The sequence below is a fragment of the Hyaena hyaena genome, unplaced genomic scaffold (genome assembly GCF_003009895.1).
Source record: "Hyaena hyaena isolate Hyena2069 unplaced genomic scaffold, ASM300989v1 scaffold_22, whole genome shotgun sequence".
Taxonomy (NCBI): Eukaryota; Metazoa; Chordata; class Mammalia; order Carnivora; family Hyaenidae; genus Hyaena; species Hyaena hyaena.
The window spans coordinates 1,404,369-1,422,873 of record NW_024080654.1 but is presented as its reverse complement, the minus strand read 5'-3'; the positions used below and the strand labels follow the sequence as shown (position 1 = coordinate 1,422,873).

Below are 18,505 nucleotides of genomic sequence, written 5' to 3'. Positions count from 1 at the left end.
TTCAACTTACAGATCTCATTCCAGCTTTTTTTTTTTGCCTTTAGACGCTCAAAGAGTTCAGGCCCTGGTAGAAGATAGTAAGATAGTTTGTGTACCACGTTTATTTGAAGGTCATGGCTTTACTCTCCACGCTTCTCACTTGATTCTGTTGCTTTGGGTTTCTCAGATTGTCAAGTGACAGGCTTCTGGTTCTTCTGGGTCTGTGTTGAGCTTAAGGAGGAAGACCAGCGTGCAGGAAGTGTGGCCCTAAGAAGCCAGAATTCCCAGGGCCAGCACATCATGACGTGGGTGGAAGAGAATCGTACAAAGCAGATACTGATAGAGGCTTGTCATAAAGTGCTGTTTGTTTCATAATCAAATAAGAGCAAATATGTGCAGCTTTATATAAATTATAGTCTTTATTCATTTTTTTGTTTTTGTTTTTAATTTTTTTTATAGTTTATTTTTGAGAGAGAGAGAGAGACGAATATGAGCGAGGGAGGGTCAGAGAGAGAGTGAGACACAGAATCCGAAACAAGATCCAGGCTCTGAGCTGGCTGTCTACACAGAGCCTGATGCGGGGCTCGAACCCATGAACCGTGAGGTCATGACCTGAGCTGAAGTCGGACACTTAACCGACTGAGCCACCCAGGCTCCCCCAAAGATCAGTTTCCTAATAAGAATAAAGACTATAAGGGACCTTCCCGGACCCATCCCAGGAAGCTACATTTGCACACAGTTCACATGTAGTATGAGCGTGTTTTCTCATCCTTTCCAGAAGAGCCAAGAATATTCCTTCCTGGTGATGTTATGTATTACATTATCCTGGAGAAGTTTTTTTGTGCTGCTCTCATTGCCGACCTCTTTGTGAATGAGACCCACAGAATGCACCAACCCAGCAGGGACCCCTCCATCTGATTAGCACAATGTCACTGCCTTGATCGACTGCAAATGTCCCCGAGCCAGTGCAGCGGAGCATGGAGTCCCTGGACGCAGGGCAGAAACAGTCAGATGGGGGTGTTAAGATGCCCTCTCACTTCCTCTCCGTGGGCACAGCCTGGAAAGCGCGGCTAGAAAGCTTCTTGCTCCTTTAGTCTGTCGTGTTCACTAGTTCATCTCCTTGGATGACCAGTGCGCTGCCCCCCGTGAATGAGAGCTGCCTGGTGGGTCCGTGTGCAAATTCACGGGAAGCCGCACGGATGGGCAGCGCGGTTTTCAGAGCAAAGAACTTTCAGGTGGTATCGGGGCGCCTGGGTGGCTCTGTCGGTTAAGCATCTGACTTCGGCTCAGGTCATGATCTCACAGTTCGTGGGTTCAAGCCCCGTGTCGGGCTCTGTGCTGACAGCTCAGAAGCCTGGAGCCTGTTTCAGATTCTGTGTCTCCCACTTTCTCTGACCCTCCCCTGCTCACACTGTCTCTCTCTCAGAAATAAATAAAAAAACATTTAAAAAAAAAAAAAAAGAAGAAGAACTTTTAGGCGGTGTGAACTCGGGGGACTTTTTGCTGAGCAATGATCTCCACCCACTGGAAATCAGGCCCCAGGGGAACAATCTGGTAATTTCAGTATACTTACTACATGCAATTATATCCCTGAAGCAGAAGCTTTTAAAAGCAGGCTATAAAATGCCCATGTATCTTTATTAAGCCTATTTTCTAACTGGATAGAGAAACTTTGCCAGTAATTTTTAATTTTATAAAGTCCATATTTTCTCTAGGCCAAGAAAAAAAATGTCTGAGCACTAAAAGCTTAGGTATAACAGGGTTATTTTTCTGTCTCCAAATGATTAAATGCAACTTCATCTACTTAGGAATACCCTAATTGTGGCAGCATTAGATAATGCAGGTGGATACAAAGAAAAACTAAGTATAATGAGGTAACGGTTTATTTTTACCCTCTAAGTTAAAAATTCCTAATACATTCAGATCAACAATAGAAAAATATTGCAAGATTGCCTCCTGGAATGGAATTAGATGTTCTCCCCAAGCATTAAGGATTTCTTGTTTTCCAAAGTGAGCCACTACTACACCTTTTTTTTTTTTTTTTAAATGTTTTATTTACTTTGAGAGAAAGATAGAGACAGTATGAGCAGGGGAGGGTCAGAGAGAGAGGGAGTCACAGAATCCGAAGACAGGCTCCAGGCTCTGAGCTGTCAGCACAGAGCCCGACGCGGGGCTTGAACCCACTAACCATAAGATCATGACCTGAGCCGAAGTCGGACGTTTAACCGACTGAGCCACCCAGGCGCCCTGCTACTACACCTTTTAAAGGTTCTCAGTGCCTGGGTTTTGTGGCAGAAATGAGACGATTAATCTTGAGGTTTAATTTCAGAGATTACTGCCATGAGGAGTGCGATCAGGACAGCACACTTGTCAGTGTCCTTCAAGGCAAGGGATAGGAGGGCTTCCAGAGTGAGAACCATATGCCCTCCGCTTCCTGCTGAGGAGGTAGTAGGGAAGACTGAGGTTAATTTTCATCACAGGATCAAATATAAAATAAGTGCAAGTCACTCTAACTTACTTTACACTTGTTATAAACGCTTACTTTCTGAAGCTTCCTTTGCTTGCTGACATCTTCCAACCGGGTTTTCCGTGACCGCTCAGGTCATTCCTAACTTAGGGAAGGGCAAAACTCTTGCACAGCGAACATCTTCCCTTTTTAAACAACCAGGTATTTGGGACGCTATGTTAACATTAGTAATGAATTTTGAATATCTTCTGGTCCTACCTTTGCAACTTGCAAGTTGACTCAGGGGGACAAAGCAAGAGTCTGGAGTGCACATCACAGTGTTCTTTCTGCCTCTTGGCCCACTCTCCCCCTTCACCCCCACCTCCCCTTCCCCCCACCCCCCCAGACCAGCATCCACCTCTGGTGCCCAAAACCAGGCAAAGCAACAATCGTCCATTTCCTTCCGTGTGACTCAGGGCTTCAGGGCTCTTCTCCGCCTCCCAAGGAATAGAAAAAAAGTTTCAACTGTTAAAGATGCAGAGCAGATTCATTCTCCTGCTACAGTTTTCTTCCTACGTCTTACAGTTCCTGGATGCTAAATTACAGATTGCAGTTTAATTTGAATACTTTGAGTTCTTTACATCTGGGGGGGATTTGGACAGCATTCAAGGCGCACCAACAGGCGCTCTGCACGGACGCACTGGTATTCAGAAAGGGCGTGACCTACAAAGTAAAATCGAAAGAAAAAAATCACCCAAACGAGGGGCACCCCTCGTGGTTCCAGACAGACACAGTAGAAGCAGTGAGCAGCTTTCACCTCCGGGGACGCAGGTTTGAATTCTGTTCCACGGTGACTCTTCTTCCGCGGCTTGTCAGACCCATTCTGGGGGTCATCGTTGTTTTCTTTCAGATCCGAATCTTTGACTTACCAGCTCCTGGTTGGAACAAACAAAGCTCTACCCTCCCCCCTTTTCTGTGCGCCACCCTTCAGATCGTATTTTTAACTGTCTGTTAAGCTGTTAGCCAGAAAGAGTGAGATCATTTCACTGTGCATTTGGGGGCACCTTTGCGTGTGAGTGCGTCTATGTGCCTACCACGCAGAAAACCTGGAGATTCCATTTGAATTAAGTCAACTAAACTTCTGAAGCCATTGACCTCAGCTTTCCAGGATTTTCTCCTTGAAAACAGCCTAATTTTTGAGAACGAGAAGTGAGAAAACTTTAAATAAGGAAGTGGAGATGATAGCATTGCTCTGCACTTGCCCCCAAACAGTGCCACTGTTTTATGGCTTTGGGAGGAGAGGTTACTTAGAAATTTGGGACGCTGTCTGGAGGAGGGAAAAGAGAAAATGGTTGGAGACATGGGGAAGAAAAAAACAATTTTTTCTTATTAGATTCACAGAACCATCTAAAGTTTTTAGGTATTTGTTTTATTTAATTTCTCTGCCAAACATTTTCTCAACAATCTATAAGAGAATACTGTCTACTTTTTACCCCCAAAATGATTATGGTTAGTTCTGCCTGTTTTCCCGCGAGAAACTCGGTGCCAGTGTCAGCAGAGGAGTGAGGTATGATTCTTACGACTGTAAACTTTAAGGAAACACTCAGATAAGCAACGAGATATTTATACACAAGAAGCAGCCATTGTTTTTAAGGAAAGCAGTGAAAGTAAAAGTTGTAACTCAGGAACATTCTCTGCAGCGCACATATTTCTGTGTGTGCATGTAGACCTTGTTTGCCGATCGACCATTTGGAAAACAAACAGCCCCTTAAGAGAGTGCCTCTGGATGTATTTTTACCAGAAATTCTGGCCCTATTTCCGGGCTTTGAAAAGTACAGCATTAGTAGACCAGCCTTTGATAATCAGAGTAGAGAATTATTTACGGCGCAGAAACGTATATGAAACACTTCTGTGCCTTGCCCCTTTAACTTCGGAGTGATGGAAATGTCTAGCATTCTCCACCTTCTTTCTCTTCTGGAACTTGACCTGCGATTTAAATCCTCTTCCTCAGCAGAGTACCTGGCAGCCTGTCTTTTTACAGCTTTAGTTACAACGCCATTCAGAGAAACTCACCATCCTAAGGAGGCAGAACGACTATGTGTTTAAATGCAGTAGAGCATGGGCTGTTTTACCGACACTGGTCACACGTCCTGTCCTCCTCCTTCTTGAAGCGGGAAGGGAATCTAGCAGGGAAACAGGAGGCAAGTGACTGCTAGACAGCCTCCCCTCCGACCCTGCGGTTGCCCCAGGGCCCTGCCTTGGCAGAGGGCACGTGGGTTCCCCTCTGTCGGTCAAGCTGTCGTCCGGCGTGTAGCTTGGTTGAAGAGTTTGTCTAAGGTCGGTCTTGGTACTGATACCACACTTATCATTTCTGGTCCAGGGCAAAAACGATGGAGAAAAAACTTTAGAATTTGAAGACCTGAATCCTAACATACTTCTTGATCTCACATAAGGTGGGGAAAGAAGAGGGCGTGTGGGAGTCTCCTCTCAGTGTTTACCGAACTTGGATGCTTGGCAAACGGGGAGCACCGAGCTAATTGTTCTCGAGGCAGGAAATCTGTTGTAGAGGAAGCAGGTGTTGAGCGGTGATTACGATGTTTTAAAGTTACTGTATTAACTATTTTGCTCTTTTGAGGCTGACCCCGAAATAGTAAGCTTTCTGGAAGATCCTGTCCCTTTTATGTATGGACTAGCCCCAAATCAGTTGATACTGAAGGGAGGAGAAGGCACTTAAGTAAACTTGAACGCAGATAGCACGCGTGCAGTGGTGTTGACAGGATCCATTTTTCTTTATTTTCTTTATTTTTTATTTGTTGGCTTTCAGCATTCCATACTTTCCGAAAACCTGTGACTAAGAGTGAATTCTTATTTTTCAAATTGTTTTCAGACATTTCATGTTCATGTAAACTTGGCTTATTGAGTTCCTGATTTTTCTTTATTTTTTTGTTTTGTCCATTTTATTTTCGATCAGCTACATCAAATGGGTCTTTGGAGGGCCTGGATAACCAGGAGGGAGGGGTGTGCCAGACAAGAGCCATGAAGATCCTCATGAAAGTTGGACAAGGTAAAGACCATCCGCTGCTCCACGAAGTCACCATAATCTATCTGGTTGAGTCCCCAGCGAGCGTGGCACCGAGGCCGTGAACGCCCACCTTCACGCACTCGTAGCCTAGTTTTGAAAACACATCCTTCTCTGCACCTTGAGCCCCTGACAGATTCCCTCAAGTCAGTGGAACAAACTTCTTTTACTGGAGTTCCCTCTCACGGTTAAGGTCAGCCAGGTACAATGTCCATTGCCATGTGTGTGTAGATATATCTCTGTACACACTTTTTTTTCTTAATAAAAGCGAAACACCTCTTTGGTTCAAAAAAACATTAAGCGACCCAGAGTGAAAACTTAGGTTTCTTACCATTTGGCCCATTTCTGCATCTTGAGTACAGAAGACTAGCTCACTGAGCCTGTTCACACACAGATAACCTATTGTGCAGAAAGATTTATTCTTCTAATTAGAAATTGGGATCGTAGTCAGTCAACTTGCTCGTTTAAATTGAAATGTCATCTGCAATGCTCTGCCTGCCAAATGCAAGAATCCCTACGGTTTCCACAGATGGCCTCACGATCTAAACCTCTGACATAACCAGTAGCACCGTTCCGTTTTAAAAGGAAGATTCTATTCTTGTATGTCACAGCACTTTGCATAAAGAATCTCTCACGTTCATTGCTGTCTGTGCCTCTTGAGATTTACGTGCGGCAGCTCTGAGGGCTAGATCTCGTTAGGTGTCTGGGCCGTAAGTAATCATTTGTTCCTCATATAGATGCGAGTTCTGCTGGGTCCACCAGGCACAACGATCCGACACGACGCCCAGAGCTAGAAGCCGGTACAAATGGAAGAAGTTCAACGACAAGTCCCTTCGTCAAACCAAATCCAGGTACGGCGGCTTGCGTGTGTCCGAGCGCGAGAGGCAGAGCAGCATCCAAGCACCTGGACGCCAGGGGAACAGACTGACTGCTAGTTCCCCAAGTCCATGTTCTTTGCTCCCAGGTGCTTGTTATTAATTGCTCCATCAGAACAAAATCACGCATTCCCACAAAAGTCTCCCATTGAGGAGAGTAGAATTCAGCAGATGGGAGTGCCAGTTAGGAGCACCAGTCATCGTTCAGACCGAAGTTCTTTTTATTGGTGACACTTAATCGCGCCTGTTGCAACAGCAGCGTAGAGCCGACGTTAATGTAGATATAATTAACGTCCTAATCCCTCACCTAATTGCGTCTAATCCACAAAGAGCCTGATGGAGCCTGTTCTGCATTGTAGGTGGTGACATCTTAAAAACTTGCATCATGCCGTGTGCTTCAGGTGGTTACGGCTGACATTTTTGGTTCAGCCTAAAATAAAATAGCCATCGCTTCCCTGCCCGAAGTTTAGGATTCCAGATAAAGCTGCCCGCCACTGAAGTTCATTCTCACAACGGCCCTTGAGCGGAGAGCTCCGCACTTGTTTCCGTGCTCAGGACATTTTTATGTGGTTGCTGCTGGGCCGAGTGAGCGGTGTTTCGTGAGGGGCTGGGCGCGGGGGTGCGGCCACCTTCTGCCGCTGTCCCCTCTTTGCAGACATTGCGGAGGGGAGGTGTTCCTAGCTTTCGGGGACAAGATGTGTCAAATTCTTACCACGAACCGGTAAATGGATAATCGGATAATCGAATGGTGCCAGGCAGCTCCTTAGTGCTTCTCAGTGGGCTTGGCAGCCGGTCTGTGAGAGTTTCTGCCGCCTTCCCAATGTATTTTAGGTGTAAATCACATAATACAAACGAGTTACTAGTGGCACGTGTTCCCGGGGCGCGATGGCCCCCTCGGCGCACAGCAGGCCGGGCTGGGCCGCAGGAAGGAGGCGGCGAGAGAGGCCCAGGGGCTGGCTCCCGGAGGGGGCGGGGGGACGCGCAGGGACGGTCAGCCCTGGCCCCGGGGGGGCCCGCAGCCCGGGGGAGGGGGGCGGGGGGCCTGCCCCCACCTGTGACACCTGTCCCCGCCTGTCCCCATGTCCCCGCCTGTTCACACCTGTCCCACGTGTCCCCGCCTGTCCCACGTGTCCCCGCCTGTCCCCGCCTGTCCCACGTGTCCCGCCTGTCCCCCCATCCCCGCCTGTCCCCGCCTGTCCCACGTGTCCCGCCTGTCCCCCCATCCCCGCCTGTCCCCGCCTGTCCCACGTGTCCCGCCTGTCCCCCCATCCCCGCCTGTCCCCGCCTGTCCCACGTGTCCCGCCTGTCCCCCCATCCCCGCCTGTCCCCGCCTGTCCCACGTGTCCCGCCTGTCCCCCCGTCCCCGCCTGTCCCCGCCTGTCCCACGTGTCCCGCCTGTCCCCCCATCCCCGCCTGTCCCCGCCTGTCCCACGTGTCCCGCCTGTCCCCCCATCCCCGCCTGTCCCTGCCTGTCCCACGTGTCCCTGCCCTGTCCCACGTGTCCCGCCTGTCCCCGCCTGTCCCACGTGTCCCCGCCTGTCCCACGTGTCCCCGCCTGTCCCCCCATCCCCGCCTGTCCCTGCCTGTCCCACGTGTACCCGCCTGTCCCCGCCTGTCCCCCCTGTCCCCGCCTGTCCCACATGTCCCCGCCTGTCCCACGTGTCCCGCCTGTCCCCGAGGGGGACGGACAGCGACCCCGTGGTCGGGAGCGGTGGGCAAGGCCGAGCCCAGGTCCCTTCCGCACCGCCTTCCGGGGGCCGTCGCGCGCCCTGCCGGGGTGCGCAGCAGGGCACCGGGGAGCGGGGGGGGGGTCATCGAGCGGGGACAGCAGTAACCGGGCCGCCCTCCCCCCTCCCGCCTCCCAGGTCCCAGCACGGACGGCAGCAGCGCCGGGCACTCGGGGAACAACATCCTCGGTTCCGAAGTGGCCTTATTCGCCGGGATTGCGTCCGGGTGCATCATCTTCATCGTCATCATCGTCACGCTGGTGGTGCTGCTGCTCAAGTACCGGCGGCGGCAGCGCAAGCACTCGCCGCAGCACGCGGCCGCGCTGTCGCTGAGCACGCTGGCCACGCCCAAGCGCGGCGCGGGCGCGGGCGGCTCGGAGCCCAGCGACATCATCATCCCGCTGCGGACTGCCGACAGCGTCTTCTGCCCGCACTACGAGAAGGTGAGCGGGGACTACGGGCACCCGGTGTACATAGTCCAGGAGATGCCCCCGCAGAGCCCGGCCAACATTTACTACAAGGTCTGAGCCGCGGCGGGGCCTTCGCGTCCCGGAGGAAAGTCGCCGTGCGCCCCCCCAGGAGGGTGGGCGACCCCGCGCCGCACGGACCGAGCGCGGCGGGGGCGGGGCGCTCCCTCCCGGAAGCGCCCTGCTGAGTTGGACCCCTGGCCTGGCCTGCGGCGCTCGGCGCGGTGAAGACGGACCGACCGACCGACGCCCCCGGGGCCCGCGGCGCGCCTCGCCCCCGCCTCCAAGCCCTGCGCCGGGGCCCTCGGCCGCAGGAAGGGCGGCGCCCCGGCAGGTGTCCCGGGGGGGGGGGGCGCCCTCGGCCTCGGGCGTCCCTCCCCAGGAGCGTCCAGACTTGTCACGCGGACCTCTGGCCGGGGAGGCTCTCAGAGGCCCCGCGCCCGGCCTGCGCGTTGCACACACCCCTGCCGCTCTCCCCCCACACCCCGCCTCGCTGCTGGAACCCTCACCCCGGGGGCCGGACCGCCGCAGCTGGCGCCGCTGGTAACACGCTTCCAGAAACCGTGTCTGCTGAGATGGAGCCTCCGGCCGCGAAGACCACAGCGACCCGGAGCCCGTGGCGGGGGCGGGGGAGGGGGGTCTGTCTGCAAACGCAGGCCACACTGCTGCTGCTGCTGCTGCTGCTGCGTCTGGAGCGCAGGTGGGAGGGGCGGTAGGTAGCACAGCACTTTGGTCCGCTGAGATTTAAGACGCAGGTAGCAGGCCCCGCACGCGCGGTACAGCGGCCGCCGTGCAAGGGACCCGCCCACCCAAGGGCGTCGCGCGGAGGACGGGGGCGGCCGGCGGCGCCGCGGGAGGGTCGTCCCTCTGGAGGGCGTTTCGGGCCGACTGCGCTGCTACACTGATCACATTTTATGAAACAGGGAAAGCGTTAGCGGAGGAAGGCCGAGGTCAGCCAGGCTGTAACTCCATCGCCAGCCAGTGAGGCGGTTCTCCCGTAAGAAAGGAAGGTCAGAGTCCCCGTCGTCCCCCCCCCCCCGCCCCCCCTTGAGCCTCACGACGCTGTGGCTGCAGGTACTGAGCGAGGCGCCGTGTCGGGGGAAGCCTAGTGCGAGCCGCTTTGAGTCCTTAAGACGGAAAGAAACGGTGATGTCGAGGGGAGAAGGAAGGTGGCGCGTCTGTGACAGGTCTGTAGAACACCCGGGATAGAAACCGAAAGATTTGTACTAATATATACGTTACGATTGCACACAAACCACACCGGAGAGATGGGAAATTCACTGGTGGCAATCACACGGCCCCAACGCCCAGTGCCGAAGAAAGAAAAATGGGACAGCTACATCTGGGAAAAACAGCCTCGCTCCAAAAATAACAAGGGGAGTAAATACAGAAATAGCCCAGTCCTCCGAAGGCATCTCACGTAAGCCTAGACTAGGAAATGCAAGCCCCACAAACCAGGAAATGGATGTTACCGCACCGTATACTTAACAGTGGCAAGATGTTCCGGCATTTCGTTTCTGTGTTGTGTTTTCCCTTGCCTTATGGCTGAAGTGTTCCTAAAATCTACCGGGTCCCCCCGGAGGGGGCTCGGGGCTGCAAGTTGAGCGCCGGCCCCCATCCCCTCCCTGCCCCCTCCCTTTTGGGAAACAAAAACGAGTAAACAGGAAACCTACTTTTTATGTGCTATGCAAAATAGACATCTTTAACATAGTCCTGTTACTATGGTAACACTTTGCTTTCTGAATTGGGAGAAAAAAAAATGTAGCAACAGCATTTTAAGGTTCTCAGACCTCCAGTGAGTACCTGCAAAAATGAATTGTCACGGAAATCATTCCCTCTCTATTTCCTGAACCTGAAAATGATGTTGGTCCAAAGTGCGTGTGTGTATGTGTGAGTGGGTGAGTGGTATACATGTGTACATATATGTATAATATATATCTACAATATATATTATATATATCTATATCATATTTCTGTGGACGGTTGCCATGGTGACCGGCCACAGTACATATGTAATTCTTTCCATCACCCCACCCTCTCCTTTACGTGCATTCGTGCAAGATTTTCTTGTAAGCCATCAACAATTACCTTTAGGATGGGGGAGAGGGGCAAGAAGGGGAAAAATGGGAAATAGTCTGATTTTAATGAAATCAAATGTGTGTCTCCTCGGTTGGCTAGATTTTGGTTATATGCTAAACTGTGAAAAAACCAGATGAATTTGATGAAGAGTTACCTGCAACCAATTGAAAAGTGTTCTGTGCGTCTGTTTTGTGTCTGGTGCAGAATATGACAATCTACCAACTGTCCCTTTATTTGAAGTTGGTTCAGCTTTGGAAAAAGTTACTGTAAATGCCTTGCTTGTAATATCATCCCTAGTCACCTGACTTTGGAATTTGCACCATAAACGTTTAAGTGAAGATGCTGTAAATAGGTTCAGATTTTACTGTATATGGATTTGGGATGTTACAGTAGCCTTATTCACCTTTTTAATAAAAATACACATGAAAACAAGACAGAAATGGCTTTTCTTACCCAGATTGTGTACATAGAGCAATGTTGGTTTTTTATAAAGTCTAAGCAAGATGTTTTGTATAAAATCTGAATTTTGCAATGTATTTAGCTACAGCGTGTTAAACGGCAGTGTCTTCCCCCTTTGCACTGTAATGAGGAAAAAGAAATGGTATAAAAGGTTTGCCAAATTGCTGCATATTTGTGCCGTAATTATGTACCATGGATATTTATTTAAGATTTCGTTGTCCAATTTGTAAGTAACACAGTATTATGCTTGAGTTATAAATATTTTTTTTCTTTCTTCATTTTATTTTAATAGCCTGTCCTAGGTTTTCAGTCTGCTTTCCTTCCTTCCACATCGCAGTCAGCCCCCCGGAACCGCAGTCCGTGAGGTCCCATTCCACGTCTGTTTCAAACTGAATTTGTTCTTAAAAAAATAAAATATTTTTTTCCTATGGAAAAAGCGCCTTCAAAGTATTTTCCTTTCCTTCTTTTTTCTTTTCTTTTTTCTTTCTGTTTTCGCTTGTTTTTTTAATTTGCTTTCCACTCTGTTTCTCTGTAATTACAGTTGTCCAGAGCCTTCTGCCCGTGGGCGCCTGTGTGCCCCGTTTTCAAATCAGGACGTGCACGTAATGTGAATGCGGATCTCGCAAAGGGCCGTGAGGGAGCCCCTTGGTTTCCCCATGAAACTCGAACTCACAGCTCACAAATCCTATTTTATCCTAAAGTTTCACATAAAGCCCTCACGAAAAGAGGATCCGAAAACCTCTCTAGCTGCCCCTGGATCACCCAGTCTCCAGGAGCCGCCTAATTTAGTGGCCAGAGAAAAAGGAGGAAAATGAACTCTAGTTATCTCAACGCCTGATTCCAGATCGATTGAGATCCACTCGAGCAAAGCGGTTTGCTATCGAAGCCTTCGTTTTCCCTCGCGGGAGGAAGGAAAAAGTCCAGTGTTCCTTGTAAAATGGTAATGCCGATGAAATCGTGTTTGGTGACACCAGACTAAAGCAAGCCAGAGGCCGGTGGTTACTGTAACCGCATTTTCAATGCTGGCCTCCCTGGGGAAGATTGGGGGTGCCTGCGCGGTTGGGGCTGTCTCTGCTCCTGGGGTTTTGCAGGTCTTGAGACGCATGGGCACTCCCCACCCCCTGGGGAGATAGCCTCACTTGCAGGTGTGAGGGCATAGCAGCAGTCAGGGCCGAAGCAGCTCCTAGTTGCCCGAAAGTGCTCAGATCTCAGGCTGCGGCTCCTCCTCACCTCAGGAGGGAGGTGAGCAGGATGACCACGGCCCCAGCACAGAGGAGCCAAGGGCTCTAGACAGTCTTGCCGATCACAGCCCCAGCCAAGGGAAGGATTCCCATGTTTCAAAGCCCCGCCCCACCCCACCCCTCCAAGAGGATCTCATGAAAGGCAGCTTTCCTTCCCCCTCCCCCCCCTCCAGATTCCCCAGGAGCCCACAATTTCAGGTGGGGCTAGAATAATAGTCCCATCCACTCGGTCATTTTATGCCGCCTTCGCCGCAAATCCAAGTTCCAGAGCACAATTTACAGCCAAGTGACTAAGCAGAAAGTTACACCCTACATACCAGTGTCACTAATGAGCAGTCTGGCTAAAATGAAAGAACAACCGCCAAGTCTTGCATTTGCAACTTACATCGTGGCCTTTGTAAGATTGCAACTTAAGTTACCAAATACGCCGCGTCATTCTTTCCACCCTCTTTTTGAAACTGTGTTTCCCAAACTGGGCAAGCCAAACTCCACTGGGAAGTAATATGCAGCCACTTGTTATTCTTTTCAGCTGGGGAGAAGGACACTTACAGAAACGTCTCCCGGGGGTTGTCACAGTCAGATGCTCTTAGCTCTGTCTGAAAGGTAGGCAGGCTGCTGTGAAGTCCCTGCCCTGGGTCGCTGTGCTCTCCGCACCCGCCACCATTCCATTCCACTCTTCTGTCATCACGTTCCTTTTGGGTACACTGGGAACACTGTGATAAAGGTGCACAGTGGAAATGCGAAAAAAAATCAAACTACCAGTCACTAGGTGACTGCTGTGCACCTTGCTGTCAGTCTCTGAACCCAATCTAGAGAAGAACCAGTGAAAGTTAAAAAACAACCCAGAGAAGGAAAAGTCATTTCTCTAAAGTGTGTAATAAAAGGATGATCGCCCTGCCCTTTCCTTCGGTAGCAAATAGGTCTTCCAAAGGAGACACGATTGCTACTGTTGTGCCAAGGACACGACGCTGTGTGTCCCACTGCTTTTTGTGTCCAGTTGATTTGGGCTTATGTCTGGTATTCACGCTATAGACGTACTGAAGGCAGATTTCCTTTTTGTTTGTTGATGTTTATTCCTGAGAGAGACAGAGCATGAGTGCCAGAGGGGCAGAGAGAGGAGACCCAGAATCCGAAGCAGCTTCCAGGCTCTGAGCTGTCAGCACAGAGCCCGACCTGGGGCTCGACCCCACGAACCCGGAGATCTTGACCTGAGCAGAATTTGAAGGCTTAACCGACTGAACCCCCCAGGCGCTCCTTGAAGGCAAATGTTCAGCATTGAAATGGAAGAGTCTTGCCTATCGTACTGATTTTTCTAGGTAGTGTAGTTTGCATCAGTGATGGAGAGGATCTGAAAATGCTCTGTTTATTTATAATAAAACATAGCACGCCAGGAAGATGAATCAAATTTTTAGTGATTAAACCGTGCCCCAGAAGCAAAGGGCGCGTGCCACGCAAAATCTTTATGCTGTGAGACATTAACCTAATCTCTTAAAAACAATTCTTGATGTGAAGTTAATTATATCTTAAGTAACAACCAACACCCTCGTGAAAAGAATGCCCATCTATAGAAGGACACAGCATATGGGAAACAATAATACCCGATAATAATAACCCATCACCATAGATGGCCGATGTGTGTGTTAAATGCGGGAAAGGGGAGCCCTCGCTTGCGGCTGTGTTTCTGCCACTGAGACGCCTCCTTGGTCTTTCATTGCGTTCTGCGTGCAGCCGCCTCACCTGCAAAGGGCGAGGGTGGGACTCCCGCGCGTTCAAGGTCACTTTTAACTTCAGCACGACTTGAAGTACAGCCGCCAGCCTTTCTGCCGGACAAAAGTGCCTTGATGTAAACTGCTCTTATCCTGGCATCCCTGGGGCGAAGCTCTGAAGCCCTCCATCGGTTCACAGTCGCACCCCGCCCACTTGGGGCTGCCCTTGACCATCCACCCACCCCCTCCAACAAGACCCCACAGGGGGCTCGGGGCCTGGCTGCTCCCCACCCCTTCCCCGTGTGGTAAGAAAATTCAAACAGACGCCCTAACTGATAATGGATGCACGCCGGTAAAACCAGGAGCTGTGCTCTTGTATTTTTCAGCATTTTATTCATAATTGTTAAGTGGATCTTTTTTTCTTTATTGACACACATTTTCAGGTCCCTGCAAGCAGGCCCCCAACTTCTATTTAAATACCTCAGAGGAGGGGCACCTGGGTGGCTCAGTCAGTTGAGCGTCTGACTCTTGACTTCCACTCAGGTCATGATCTCACTGATCCTGGGATGGAGCCGCGTCGGACTCTGCTGAGTGTGGAGCCTGCTTGAGATCCTCTCTCTCTCTCTCTCTCTCTCTCTCTCTCTCTCTCAGACTCTCTCTCTCTCTGTCCCTACCCCGCTCACACGCACGTGTGCACACTCGCTCAAAATAAAATTTAAAATACATACAGGGGCGCCTGGGTGGCTCAGTCGGTTAAGCGTCCAACTTTGGCTCAGGTCATGATCTCACGGTTCGTGGCTTCGAGCCCCACGTCGGACTCTGTGCTGACAGCTCAGAGCCTGGAGCCTGCTTTGGATTCTGTGTCTCCCTGTCTCTCTGACCCTCCCCTGCTCACATTCTCTCTCTCTCTCTCTGTCTGTCTCTCTCTCAGAAATAATTAAAAAAAAAAAAAACAACATTAAAATACATACTCCGTGGGAACCCACCACAGGCCAGGCAGCAGGTTCGAGGTGGGTGGTGGTCTCTTCCACCAGCTAACCGTCCAGCTTTGCTTCATTTTCCTTATAGACTTCAGACTCACCTGCCTTGTTAGTGTGTGATTCTTTCCATGCTGGTACCTGGAGCACATCCCTGCTATGTTTACCTACACCTCTGCTTCTGTTTTCTAGGGCAAAGAATCGTATGACTGAAGAAACATCTTTTAGTTGATAATAGAGCTATTATTTCCCAAGTGCCATCGATACTTGGTAAATGACAGGAGTTGTGTGTGTGTGTGTGTGTTTTGTTTTTAAAGCAATGGTGACTCTATCTTAAAAAGTCCAAGAACGGCAGGGGAGGTAAATGTCATCAAAGACAATCACTTGAATTCAACTGAAATCTTAAGGAAAACCCAACAAGATTGCCCTTCAGGTATATCATTTATTTGTATACAATGGTGTCAACAATGCAACATTAAAGGAAGACCTAAAAATAAAGTGGTGGAAATTAACATCTAGCCCTAAGATCCACCAAGTGGAGAAAATTAAAATGAAAGAAATCAAAACAAAATGCTATAGAAGGAGCTCCTGGCTTCCCACACCCGTCCCTTGGGCAGTAAGTGTCTGGTCTCAGTGTTTCCTCGTCTGCTTAGTCTGCCTACTACTCAGGATGCTGAGGAAGATACGGCAGGTGTCTGTCTATAAGCGTAACTCCCAGTGTCAGTGTCCCCCGCGTGTGATTTAATGCAGTTTGGAGTCCTTTGTGTCCTTTGGCTGAAGTGCCGTGTGACCCTGAAGCCGTGCCGGCTGGAACGCCTCTGTCTGGGACCCCAGGCTCCCCGCCGGGCCCCAGGCAAGCCGCGCAGCCCCTCCTCCCCGGAGGACGCGGGTGGGGACTTCCCATGCTTTACCTCGGCTGTACGTGCCTGGTTTGGGAGCAGCTTATAAAACACAACAACGACAACAACAAAAAACCCCAGTATCCCTGGAGCTCAGCAGCAGCGAACAGCACCCACAGGGTAAGATAGAAAGATGACGTAGAGACAGAAGGAGCACCAGGGTCCACCAGCCTCAACGGGAGCCTTTCATCAGAGACACAACCCGGGAGCCCGTGCGGGCAAGCCGACGCATGCTCATCTACAAGTCTAGAAGCTTCTGTCCAGTGAACGCATCTACTTAGCCCTTCATGTAAGGCAGGCAGGGTGTGCTCAGAACAGGGGAGGGCGACCTGAAGGACAGAATTCCTCCTAATGGGGAGCTCGGGGTCCAGCCAACCCGAACCTCCCACGAATAACAATTATGAGACTCACACGTCCGCACAACCACCGTGGGTTTTATTCCTGGAGCACCTTCTTAAAAAAAAAAAAAAAAAAAAAGCATTAGTCTGTTCATAGTCCTCTTTTCAGCCACCTGCTTCTTCTGTCCCTGCGGGTTAAATTTCTTTCTTTTTAAATCTTTCATCGCATATATGCCAACTGGCTGGTTAGGATGCTAAATTTAGTATAACTCTTCTTCCAAACATCTCAGGAGTTTGCCTTAAGTGCCTGCCTCTGGCCTTAAAGGGCAAATCAAAACATTTCCAATTGGTTTCCAGCCCACATTACAATGTGTACGTGTATTTGAAGGACTGTTTCTTGGCTATAATTGGTAGTTTTCCCGTAGCTCGTTCTGAGGAAAGAACCGCACGGAGCTTTATGTCCGCGAACAGCAGTTAGCACTGAGCTGGAAAACAGCAGGGGAGAAAACGAAGCCTGAGCGTCTGGGAGGTTCGCAGGGTGGCCTACAAGTCGCAAGGAACATACGCGGTTCAGACGTGCAGATGCGGGTTTGCTCCTGGAAAAACCTGGGTCTCCGCCGTGTCCTGCTCGGGAAGGGAGAGGAAAGCCAGGAGCCCCCCCCGCCCCCGCTCCCTAAGTATTTCAGATAAAAATAAGTTGGGGCGCCTGGGTGGCTTAGTCGGGTAAGTGTCCGACTTTCGCTTAGGTCATGATCTCGCTGTTCGTGGGTTCGAGCCCCGCGTCGGGCTCTGTGCTGACTGCCAGCTCAGAGCCTGGAGCCTGTTTCAGTCTGTGACTCCCTCTCTCTCTGACCCTCCCCTGCTCACGCTGTCTCTCTCTCTCCTAGAAATAAATAAAACATTAAAAAAAAAAAAGGGCTGTGTTCCTCTCACTTTAACCGCACCCAATGCATTCCTCCGTATGTTGCCTAAGGGTCAAGAAAAGACTAGAACATTCCATTTTCTAAGAGAGTTATGTGTCCGAGGCTTGCACTGTAGGTAGCAGACGCACACAGGTCTACGAAAACCACCTCCTGGACGTGGCCGAAGCACCAGTCACCGTTTCCAGAGAGGAAGCTGTGATCCGCTGTGTCCAGCGATGGAAAATACACCTTGTTGGCTCCTGTGTCCTGAGCTCCCCCGCCAGGCTGTGGGAACTGCGTTCTGGATGCAGGGAGTTGCCAGCGTGTGGGAAAGGCTCAGAGGCCGTGCCTGATGCAGTGAGCAGGGCCCCTAACCTTTGTGTGCGGTGACCATTAACGACACTCGGAGAGGCGGCCGTCGGCTGAAATGGCAGCCTACCTCGCCTCCTGAAGAATGATCTGTAGGCACATACTTTCTCCCTGAGTCACCGCCGCCTCACAGACTCACGAGAGAGTGGATTAAAGTCAGATGGCTTTTCAGCCCCCCGTGCATTTTTTTTGAGAGCCTCCTTTACACTAACTTTAAGAACAGATTTCACAAAAGTGTTTCGAATATGGCAGAATTTTCTAAGTGGTGTGGCCAGCCAAGCAGGTACCACGATTACGACAGTCATTAAGCAGTTTAAAGAGTCTGGTTATGCTTAATAAGGTCGCCCAGATTTTTATAGGCCTGAACAGAAATCCTTTTCAAGAACTTGTTCTCCGACAGACCATTGTCACCACTGTTTTCTGTGATGTGTCTTGACTTCGGATCCTGATGTCTGATTCCTGACATTTTAATATGGCTGCCTCTGGACTCCATCTACGTCAGGCCTAAGGTGGGAAGGCAGGAGGTCTGTGAAGCTCTCTGCTCTCAAGTGGTGTGCTTTTTATCACAGTCTTTCTTCTTATTTTCCTCAGCTTTTTACTTGGGGAATTTTCAGATACACAGAAAAGTCGACAGACCGGAACAGCAAACTCCCATTTATCTACCATGGAGATTCAACATGGACGTTTTGCACGTATGTGCATGCTCTGTGGACACAGATGCACACATACATGCGCACACGCACACGCACACACACTTGACACGCACAGTTCTTTAGCTGAGGCATTGGAAGGTAGTCGTCGACCTCATAACACCTCCTTCCTACATTTAGCGTCTAAGAGAATGGAATCCCCCTCAAGTAACCAGATCCCATTATCAACCTTGGGTCAGTTGACAAGAATTTCATGACATGATCAGCTAGTCTGTTACATGTATTTTTTTTAGCATTTTCATTTTGGATAAA

General features: G+C 50.2%; 1 protein-coding gene across 1 annotated transcript in view; it reads left to right on the top strand.

Moving 5' to 3' along the window:
* The window catches only part of EFNB2 (ephrin B2), a 46,204-nt gene extending 34,657 nt beyond the window's left edge, over nucleotides 1–11,547 (top strand). The window contains exons 3-5 of the mRNA XM_039226689.1: nucleotides 5,397–5,489; nucleotides 6,242–6,355; nucleotides 8,245–11,547. Coding sequence (XP_039082620.1) covers nucleotides 5,397–5,489; nucleotides 6,242–6,355; nucleotides 8,245–8,633 — 596 coding nt within the window. The 3' untranslated portion in view covers nucleotides 8,634–11,547. The remainder of the gene's footprint in view (nucleotides 1–5,396; nucleotides 5,490–6,241; nucleotides 6,356–8,244) is intronic.
* Nucleotides 11,548–18,505: the final 6,958 nt, after the last annotated feature.